The 11,018-nt window shown below is 41.2% G+C and overlaps 1 protein-coding gene across 1 annotated transcript; it reads right to left on the reverse strand.

Annotated features, from left to right (window-relative positions):
• Window positions 1-4,052: 4,052 nt before the first annotated feature.
• GNRH1 (gonadotropin releasing hormone 1) lies at window positions 4,053-6,998 on the reverse strand (the record flags this gene model as incomplete). The annotated part of the gene is made up of 3 exons (XM_080796903.1): window positions 4,053-4,094; window positions 5,516-5,611; window positions 6,846-6,998. The coding sequence occupies 3 exons, from the start codon at window positions 6,996-6,998 to the stop codon at window positions 4,053-4,055; spliced, it is 291 nt and encodes a 96-aa protein (XP_080653029.1).
• Between the last annotated feature and the right edge of the window lie 4,020 nt (window positions 6,999-11,018).

An 11,018-nucleotide genomic window follows, 5' to 3' on the forward strand; every position in this document is an offset into this window, starting at 1 on the left:
CTCCCATCTGGATTCCAGAACTGTAGTCAGGGAGACCCATGAAAAATGCCGTCACCCTGCAGATCCCTGAGGCTAACGAGAAATAAAGAGGGATTTGAGATAACAATCACCTTTGTTAACTTTTTCCACGCTGTGGGAGGCCTTCCCCTCTACTGGCCCCCAGATCAGGGGGTGATTTCTCCCTTTAAAATTGAGGCATGTCTTAACATACATATGGTCAAGTGCACAAATCGTGGCGGTACAGATGGATGAAACATTACCGAGTCATATACCATGTCACACCCTCAGATCCAGACCTAGACTGCCTCAGAACCCCGGAAGATCCCCCACGTCCATGCTGTCCTTCCGCAACAGGCATTTAGAAGGCCATTCATAGCTGTCATTTCCTTCCTCTTGCTGCTGGGGTATAATGAAAAAAGGGGAGAAACCCCACCATCAACACAGAACGGGACAGTAAAGACCATGGACCTTTTGGCAAGTCAATTTATAGTCAGTCCCTGGGCCTCATTTTTCTCATGTAAAACATGTATATCCAAGGCTACATGATTTTTAGAATCCTTGCGTCACTCGCTTTATTTGATTCTAAGTGAATGAGAAAGAGGGAATCTGAAGGCAACGAAGTTTCCGTACGGTGGATTTTAGGCACACGTGCCGTTGACCAAGTAGGGTTTTAAAATTAGTTGGCGAAGGTAAGTTCCTCTTTGGGGGGGTGGAGCGTGGAACCTCCAGTTCTAACCTACGAAAGGAAAAAGGTAGTTTTCCTTTTAAGTTGATGATTTCAGGCTGATTCTTATAATCCAGCCAACGCTGGTCTCCCACATACACTGCCTAAAAACTCGTCTATTTGTCAGATTTTGTAAGTTGTTCATCTAGACTTTGTCAAGGCTCTGTTGCCAGGATTTTGTAAACTAGTTGGGTTTCAAACATGGACCATTAGGAAGATGTGCATTGAGGTAGAAAAATTTTGTTCAGATTTGCTGTTATTTATTTTTTAAATTAAAAATGAAAATGTATTTTGAAGTTTATTGTGTTTAGTCTGTTATTACCCTCATGTTAACGAAATGAAATTCCTGAACTTTCCTTTATCGATACCTCCTTTGCAACATGTCACACCCAGTTCCTCTGGCCTCCTGTCATTATAGGTCCTGTCAGTTTAGACTCATGCTGTGGGGTCATGGAATCATCGTCACCTGGGAGCAGGAAGAACTTTTGCTCTTCGGTCACTTGCATCCCCCTCCATCCATCCCTTTGGCATCAGAGCTGATGGCTTCTGACAATAGTTCATTTAAACAACGGGCTGTTTCTTCACTCGTTCACTGCAAAGGGAAATGAAAGAGGAGTAGCTACTACCTTACCTGGGAAGGAGAGGAACCGATTCTCAAACGAGGCTGAACATTAGTATAACCTGGAAAGAGGCCACACCCCAGACCAATCAAATCAATTTCCAAGAGAGGGGAGCATGACGCAGGCACCATATTCTTTTTACATCTCCCCAGTGTTATTCCAACCTTTGACCAAGGCTGAAAATCGAGGAAATAACACCTTGAAAAAATTGGTGTTCAAAATGGATGTTCATTTCTTAAACTCCTTGCTGGTAGTGTGTTGTACTGGGGAGAGGGGACGGCCACATTTCAGTTAGAATAGCCACACTGTTTGAAGTCCTGGGCTTATGCCTAAGATTTTTTTTTTTCTTTAAAGAAAACTGTCCCAGTGCTTTTAAACATTTGCCATCTATTGCTTTTTAGGGCAATAATGCCCCCACTGTGTACATAAGAATCCCTGGCACGTTAAAGATGCAAATGGTTTGGGGCCCCAAGACTGAATCAGTAAGCCTGGGATATATTTTTGGATCTACGGTCCCCAGTGAGAAATGCTGCTTTAGAGCACCGTTCGCTGTCCAAATGTGTAAGCGCTGTTATTTCTTTCAGCGATCCTCAGCTTTTTCCCAGTCTTCTCCAGGATTCTGCAACTTCTAAACCCTTTGCTAAAATGGTCTTTCAAGCCACTCTTTTGACTTTTGATCATTTAAAGCCACATATACTTGAGAACTTACGAAAGGGGGCTTTTGGTATGTTTCCCTACCCTTTTCTTTCAAAAGGCTACGGGCCTTTTTCTGAAGCTGTGTGATGAGGTAGAGAGTTCTTCAAGTTTAGGAAAATGTGTAAAATGTTAAGAAAGGGGTCATTTTCACTCTCCTCCTTAGGCAGTTGGCCATTCGCGAATCAGGTACCCAACGTGTTCACGTAAGTTGCAAACCACCGGACGCCATCGGTATCAGGCAGCTGAGTGAGCATCTTTGTAGCCCATCCAGGGAAGCCCACAGCTTCTGGGAAACTGGGTCTCCAACAGAACGTAAAAAAATAAGTGACTGTGAGAGGGGCACCTGAGTGGCTCAGTCAATTAAGCGTCTGCCTTAGGCTCAGGTCATGAGTTCCGGGTCCTGGGATCGAGCCCCGTGTTGGGCTCCCCTCTCACTCTTTCTCTGTATCTCAAATAAATAAATGAAATCTCAAAAAGAATAAGTGTGTTGCGCTGTTCTTTTCATGCGTTAACTGATGTAAAGATTGTAAAAGGTGGTGTTTTTAGGAACAAAAAGAAAGTTACTGAGCGATTGGCTGGTGGAAGCCTCTCATCCCGCCTTGTATGTGTTGATTAAGGAAAATACGCAGTTCTGCTTTTTGTTCCACAGAGGAGGTTGTGAACTACATCTCTGCCTAATTTTATTGAAGTGGGAGCAAGAAAGTTCTTTGAGCTTTAGTGATTCTTCAAATGGAGATATTTGGGGAATCTATTGCACTATGATGATCTGTATTTAAAAAGGAAGGTTTTCTCTCCCGTGGACTGTTTCCAACCCCAGTTCCAATTCCTTTACACGGGCCCTTTCTTGAGATGGAGGGTCAGGGAGAGAAGGAGGAAGGTCCTGTCTGTCTGAGTCAGTGAAACAGGGAAAGGGCCTCGATCATTGCCATGTGAACACGGGCTCAGTTTGTTACTGTGACAGGCAATTTACCTGAAATCAGCATTTTTCAAATGGTCTCATAGTCACTTGGAAGTTGGGAGGATAATTGAGAATCGGTCTCATAGTGTCTGGGACCCCACAGCGAAATGGTCACCAGTAAATGAAATCGACACATGAGCCCCCAGGATCCCTTTTCAGCTCCAGCTAACAAACTAGAACCAGTTAAAATACATACTGGCTTTCGAGTCTACCATCCGCTGCTCTTCTAGTGCAAAATGGGAGCCCTGCCCACATACCCCAATGGAATTGAGCAGGTCCCTTAAACCCCGGTCTCCTTTTAAAGGGAAGACAAGAATAGCTAATTTCCAAGGTCACTGTGAGGGTTAATGAAAACGTTTATGCATCTGTCCCCGCACAAAGCCTGACACTGGTCTCTGGGGAGAGTTGAACGGTGGCCACAGTATTTGACCAGGGTGCACGGGAATACCTGAATCCTGTCTTCAGCAGATTCTATACTCCAGAGCCTTTCCCAAGAGAGAGCACCGGAAAGATCTGACAGATGAATGCTGTTACCTTCAGGCCTGGGTCCCAAGCCTCCGTGTGCACCACCAGGGAGACCATGGCAGCAGCAGGAACACTGGACCGAGGGTCCAGTGCAGCCTACTCTCTCCGGAGGAGAGAACCTCTCAGGTTCCAGTTGACTTCCAAAGAGATGCAAAGCAGTCTGGGAAGGGAACTGCTCCCCAGGACGGGGGAAGTCTTGGCTGTGACCTCACTTCTATGGTGTATAGTCAAAAATCAAGCTACAACCCCAACAGAAAACTGTTGCTGAATCAGATTTTAGGGACTGGCCCAGTAGGTGACTGACTGTTCTTGGGGCAGGGACAGGGCCCCTCCCCCACCAGAGTTCGGCCTTAGAGAAAAACTTAACATTTACGCCACTTTATTCACAACACTGTACTTCACCATAAATATATGAGTTTAACATATATCTGGAATATCTGGAATTCGCACAATTTAAAGATGTTAAATGAGTCACAAGTTTCAGTATCAGAATTACACTTGTGTTGTCAGTCCCTCTGGTTCAGCGGATTTAAATCCTCTTCTGCCCAGTTTCCTCTTCAATCAGACTTTCCTAGGAAATACATGAGCAAAAAATATGTCAAGGTTGATTTTAGTAGCTGAATTTCACTATGCTTTTGATCTTTTAATTTCCAAAATATTGATATAGAAAGAATAGATCTGTTTATTTTTGTGCACTAGAAAGGGCTAGAGAGATGTAACAGATCATGTATTTCTAACTTGTTTAATAAACATAAGATCTACATTAATAGTTTAAGGATAAGATGTGAAGGAGATGAAAAAAGGTCTGATCTCAGTTTTTTGTTTTGTTTTGTTTTGTTTTTAACGTTGTATTTGAGAGGGAGAGAGAGAGCACTCGCGTGAGTGGGGTGGAGGGGGAGGAGCAGAGGGAGAGGGACAAGCAGACTCCATGCAGAGCGTGGAGCCCAAAGTGGGGCTTGATCGCACGACCCTGAGATCATGATCTGAGCTGAAACCGAAAGGTGGACACACTCAACTGACTGAGCCACACAGGCACCCTTGATCTCAGTTTGTATTTAACCCAGCTTTTGCCTCAATACCTTCTTTCTAAGGTACGTTTGGGAAATGTCACTGCTTGCTATTATTTTTATTATGTGGTAAGTAGGAGTAGACACAGAAAGCCAATAAAGATGTCTGTCTGCTTTTTTTCATTGAACTGGAGGTGTGGAAGTCAAGGTCAGTGGACAACATGAAAGCTATAGCTTGTGTTTGTATATGATTTATTCAGGCTTTCCCTGCTCCTGGGCAGAGCAGCTAATCAACTATAGTGGCCTGAACTGCTGCAAACAAATGGACCATGGGAGCTCAGAGAGCACAATGGTGAGCTCAAGATTCAAACTATATTCAGTGCTCTGCCTACTTGCTTTCTTATTATCAAAAACCTGCATGAGGTTAGCAGATTCCCATTTTGGGTGGGAATTTGGAGATGGTTAGAATCCAGTCAGAAAACTGGAAATCAAATATGTGGCTCTGAATTATGAATTTGCTAGTTTGGAATTTTTTATTCCAAAAGGGAAAAATAAACTAGAGCACCATTTTTTATTTCTACATTTTTCCAGGGAAAAGCCATTTCATACCAAGAACATTAGTGAAGACTTACGGAATCCCGTGGAGAGGTGAGGATTAGCCTAGATTAGATGAGTCGGGGGTGGTGGTGGCAGTGGTAGATGAGTACATGTGAAGAACTGACACGTAAGAGTGGGAAGAAATGTCACAGTCATCCCAAAGGCTAGATTTCAATCTAATGGAAAAAAGTTCTAACCTTTAGTACTGTCTACCCACTGAGAGAGGGTGTCACAAAATAGTGAGGCCCTACCCCAGGAGGAATTCAGGCAGTAAGAAAGGTAAGCCCCACAGAGGCTGAGAGGTGGTTGTCCCAACTGGACAATGTGGGAGGTGGCACCAAGGACCTTTCCATCTCTAAACCTCCATGTCGTTACCACTGTGACTCACCAGAGCTCCTTTCAGGTCCCTGAGGGGAGGTCGGGGCTGGTGGATTGTGCATTCCAAGCGCTGAGGTTTTGCAGGTTGATCAAGCTCTTCCGCTAGCTGAGAAAAAAGAACGTGATTCTTGCTGATGGAGATAAATGGAATGGAACGGTATTTCCCACTTCCACCAAGAACTGTGTGTGGAGAGGGAGGTCAAGGGCATTGTGGGACGGGAACTTTATGAACATAGATCTACCCTTGAGGCATTAATACAGAAGGGTGGGGTGTTCTGGGGGTACTGGTAATAAGGAGAGTATATTTTCTCCCTAGAGATGATGAGAAGGAAGTACTTTGAACCTCCCTTCGTGAGGAGCTTCTAGTTACGAATAGGGGTGACTTTTATTTTCAATTTTTACTAAATATGTTGTAGTTAAATAAGAGTTACTTCACATATAATCTGTGGAGAGGAGACTTCAGATTCCAGGCGATCTTTATTTCATACTAAATTATCTTTCTTATGTCTTCAAAAAGAAAGATAAATGATTTTAAGTTTCTCTAGTTTCCTTTTGTCAGCACTATGATAAGTGTCCCAGGTTTGTTTAGGTTCTGTTTGTTTCCCATTAATTTAAGAACAATAACAACTGTATGTTTATTAATCCACTATCATTTTGGGGATTAGCCAGCTAATGTCTAAGACCTCTTTCATGTGATCCTTACATGACCCCAAGAAGTCTCATATTATAGATTAAAAAACCAAGTACCCTATGTTAGTCCTGGTACACCTACTGAGATAAATTTATACGAAATCAAATTCAGGATACTTTCCAGTATCTATTTTGTGTCCTTGAACTTGCTAGCCCCTCCCCACTAGCAGCCCCCAAGTTCTTTGCCTAAATGCCCATTTCAGTAAAAAGAAATGATAGGGTATGATGCATTCTTGATAAGAATACTTATTTACGAGCTATGAAAATGTACACCGGCCTAGTATCATAGATACTTTTAAAAGACAAAATAAGGAAAAAAAAATAAGCAGAAGTTCTAAGGTTTTCTTTCTGAATCCCAAGGAATCATCTTCCTCTGGAGACCTTGGGTCCACCCCACCGTTTTGAACTCCTTTGGCAATTCTAGATATTCAGAGTACAACCCGCTCCTTCGCACCTGTTGCCGTATTCTCTTGGAACTGTTCCTGTCTGAATAGAAAGCAGGGATGGGACATGCCTTTGCACTTGTCTCATGTCCCCCAGAATACCAACGGTCCATGGAGCCCAGCAAACATGCTTGGGGCACACACAGAATGTTACTGTAGATTGAACCACATAAGCCACATCTTACTTTGATGATGAAAGAACCTTACCTCTTGGAAAGAATCAATCAAATTTTCAGCATTTCTCTTCCCCCCAGGACGCAGTCCATAGGACCAGTGTTGGCCAGAGCAGCCCACCACACATAACGTCAGCAGGAGAAGGCCAGCGACAAGTTTTGGAATCGGCTCCATTCTAAGGAACATCAATGCAGCAGTGAGAACAGACCTGGACTGGGTTGAGCAAAAAGTCAAGACCCATTTGGTGATAAGCCTAATGTTTCTATATTAAGTCTATAGGAGGCAGAAGTGGCAGCTGCCTGCTTTCACACATAGACGTGAAACACACATCCCCATGCACTTGCCTCTGGTGTCCTAGCCACAGGAGATAAAGGCAGTACTTGGAACTTCCACGCTCAATACGTTTTCGTACCAAGTGAGTCTGCTTTTATTTTTAGTATTTATTTGGTTATACAAACTCCCTGATTCCTTCCCTTACCAAGTTCACCTTTTTGCCTTAACATCCCCCCCCCACCTCCCCCCACCCCAGATTAGTTTCCAACTGTTTACCAGTTCCTGAGATAAAGAGAATTGGACCATCGGCTTGGAAAGGTAGATCCTGCTAGGAATCTCTGGCTAATATAAAGTTGTAGGACATTAAATGCATACACTGTGGCACTAATTACATTTTGCTGAGTGTCTTTCTTGTCGTAAGTGCTGGCCGGACCATCTGTGAGCGTGAGAGAGAACTGAACACCTCTCAAAGCACCAAGCCCCAGACCAGATGCCTCCGTGGCCAAGGCAGCCTTGAATTAGCTACTTACAGGAGGAATTCTCAAGAAGTCTTCAAGTTACATTTCATCTGATGGGAAAGGGGCTAAAGACAAAAATCAAATACTAGTCCATGAGCTGTGGTAATTATTCCCCAAAGGCTGGATCTCTGTGGCCCCCAGTGACAAGGACCACGAAGGTCAAGATTTCTTGGATTTAGCCCTTTGGGTGAAAAATGTCCTACAGACAGACAAAAGCATGTAGTCTCAAACAAGTGCTAGAAATAGAAAAGCTGTTTTACCTGTTTGCAGACAAAAAGCCAAAAGTATCCCGAGCTGCTTTTTGAGTTTGTAGAGTTCTATGATTTTTCATTTTCTTAGCTTCCTTTTTATATGAAACTTTTTCAGTACTGAAATCTTTCCTGCTGGTAAATTATACTGCACATGGACTATGGGGGTTTTTTTAATTGTAATTTTTTTAATCCTATTCACATAAAGCCCTTTAATGGTGTATGTAATTGGAACACCTACTGGTGTCTCTATGAAATTTACTTAAATCTTGGCCATTAAAACCTCAGCTAAGACTTTTATAGCTGAGAACACAATTCAGAGATTAAAATCTCGCTAGTTTAGATTCTCTTGAGGAAACTGATAGACCTATCCACAGCTGAGGGAAAATGGCTGTCATTCAATTAAGTGATGTTAAAAGCAAACCATAAAGCTTTCACAAAGGAGGCCATGTAATAATTATAGAAAGAAGTTGAGTCAGGATGCCTGGGAACAGGTCTCAGCTCTTCAATTCTTCATTTGTAAGCAGAGCTGATTTATAAATACTAAGAAGTGATTTTTGGCACTATACCTGCATCCATATAAGACCCTAAAGTAGATCATGTGAGTCTGAAAATTCCCCCATCTCCTCCCACCAGGTTCTTTCCTTGACTTATCTGGAAAGCCTTCTGTGGCATCACAATGTTAGGGAGAAACATTGTAGTTCAAGTACACCAAGCCCAAGACCACCTGGTGGGTGGACAGTTGGCTCATTTCAGTAGAATACTTATTGAGTTGAAATATGCAAATCACTGTGCTAAAGGCGGTGGGAACACCAAGGTGAGAAATAGTAGTTAACTGGCTTGTGAATAAGACCAACCTCACTCATTACAACAGTCTTGCCAAGTGGATATTGTTTTCCAAATTTCATAGATAGATGTGCCAACCCAGTGGTGAACCATTGGGATATTTTATTAACACAGTATAAACATTTACAAAAGAAAGAGAGAGCCATTACTCTCTGTTACATTTATTTGAATATGTGATTGTCTTCCCCTAATTTATCCCTGTATTGTGACTCAGGAGAGTTAAGGAGCCCATCTTATTTAAAAGCCTGTTAAATCCCTAGCATTTAGTCAGCATTCAGTAAGTTTAAGTTCGAATGAATGAATGAATGAATGAATGAATGAAATGTAAGGACCTTTAAACCAGATTAGGCTTAATGCTTCCTCTATTTCTGCATCAAAGATATGTTTTATCAGACACAGAATTACATCTTCCTGTACAATTGTGTGTGAGGCCTGTTACATTAGCTAAGTTGTAAAATGGTTAAAAATGACTGGAATATTCATTTTAGAGCGGAATTGGCAGTTTCTCCTCAGGTAGGATCTAAACTCATCAGTCATTGCCCAGTGACTCCTGGAACAACTGCATTTGCTAGATGTCAGCATAAAGAGCAATGTGGAGGGCAACTTAACTCCATGCTTTCCTCAGCCATTTCTGTGGAGGTTGTCAGAGTCTCATGATAGGGTAGAGAAGGAGATAAGCTTTCAAGTATAATTGCAGACAGAGGGGAATTTAAAGAAAAAAAATAAAGTGATTAATTTCATTTAAATTATTTTAATTATTTCCTTAGACACTGAATAATTTAAGAGCCATTTTGACATGAAAGTTATCTCATCTCACTGTAATACAAAGGTAGTGAGAGGCTCTTTTTCAACAGGAGTTCATTATGTTTGAATAGTGTTCAAATTTTCCAACTGATTTCCCATTTGCTGAAAGAGGTGCGCTTCTTACAGTGTTGTGTAAGCAGATGTGGTCATTGGTCAGGACTAAGGAAATGGGAGGTAAGACATCTAACCCTTATTTCATGTTAAGCACTTATCTTTGGTTACGCATCAGTGGATTTCTTGTAGCTTATTTCTATTGGTTGGTATTAAACTTTTGAAACATGTTTTGAAATTTTGGGATGAACACAGCCACATAGTATATAAATACATACAGTATGCTTTATGACAAATCTGTGTCAAATTCTTAGGGCACATAGATCTCAAGGGCAAAGGCCAGATTCATTTTCTACAATATCAAATAAGAGATCAAACATGCAGTTAATGGAATTTCGATGTTTAGTGACAAACTTCCAAGCTTTTCATAGTTCCAAGGATAGAGCATTTATCATGAATGGATTTTATGGTTGTCATAAATTTTTTCTCAATTTAGAAATTTCCAGATCTCAAAGTGTATGGCTTTAGAGGGAAAATGGTTTCACTCTCAACATTATCAAAACTATTAAAGTGTTACAATAATGACTCTGTAATCTTGATGAGTGATGGATACAACCCTCTTTTTTGCCTAATGTAAAATCTCAGCAGGAGGACTCCATGGTGAACTCCTGCTGGCATAGTTATAAGTTGTGAAAGGCTTTCAGAGAATTAATCCTTGCATTAAGGTGCTTTGTACAGAAAATGTAACCACTTTTCTTCACAGAGGTGTACCTTTTAATTTTAAAGATAATACCTCCTTGGAAATTTAATGAAATTCTAGGGCTTTTCATTAAACATGATTTGAAGCTGACATGGGGGTAGATTTACAGTGTAAGTCACCAATTCATGAAATGAGCAACTGGAGAAAATATTCCAAGTCCTGATTTTTGATAGTAACCTTTGCAAGAAAATGAATCTGCAATATTTCCTACTAAAATTTTTTTGAAACTGTTAACTAGAAGAACTAGATTATATTGCAACCTAATACCTGAGTAATTACACAGTACTGAATTTTATCCATGTTGGTAATCTGTTAATTTAGGTTTAACCTTTTTCTAGTCTCCCACCCCCACCTATATTTTTACCCGTGTACAGACATGTTCTAGGTTTAATAGAAGTTTTACTATTTTGAAACTCCTCCCTCAAAATCCTCTCTCCCAGGTGTTAGGTGAGAATGTTTTGGGGAAAATGTTCTTAACCTAATAAAGCTAACTAACTTGTAATGTTCATCAGCTGAAGAGTAACTCAAATTAACTCAAAGTATTACTTGAAGGCAGTCTTGTCTTTTCAGAATTAATGAGATCTCTTTGTGTTGTTAGTATGGTGGATTTTAAAAAGAGGGGTCATAAAATAATCACACTTTAAGAAGTAAATTTGCCTGAATGGCACTTTCAAAGAAACTAATCGGTTTAATTATAATGTTGCAT

This window comes from Martes martes, assembly GCF_963455335.1.
Source record: "Martes martes genome assembly, chromosome: 2".
NCBI classification, from domain to species: domain Eukaryota; kingdom Metazoa; phylum Chordata; class Mammalia; order Carnivora; family Mustelidae; genus Martes; species Martes martes.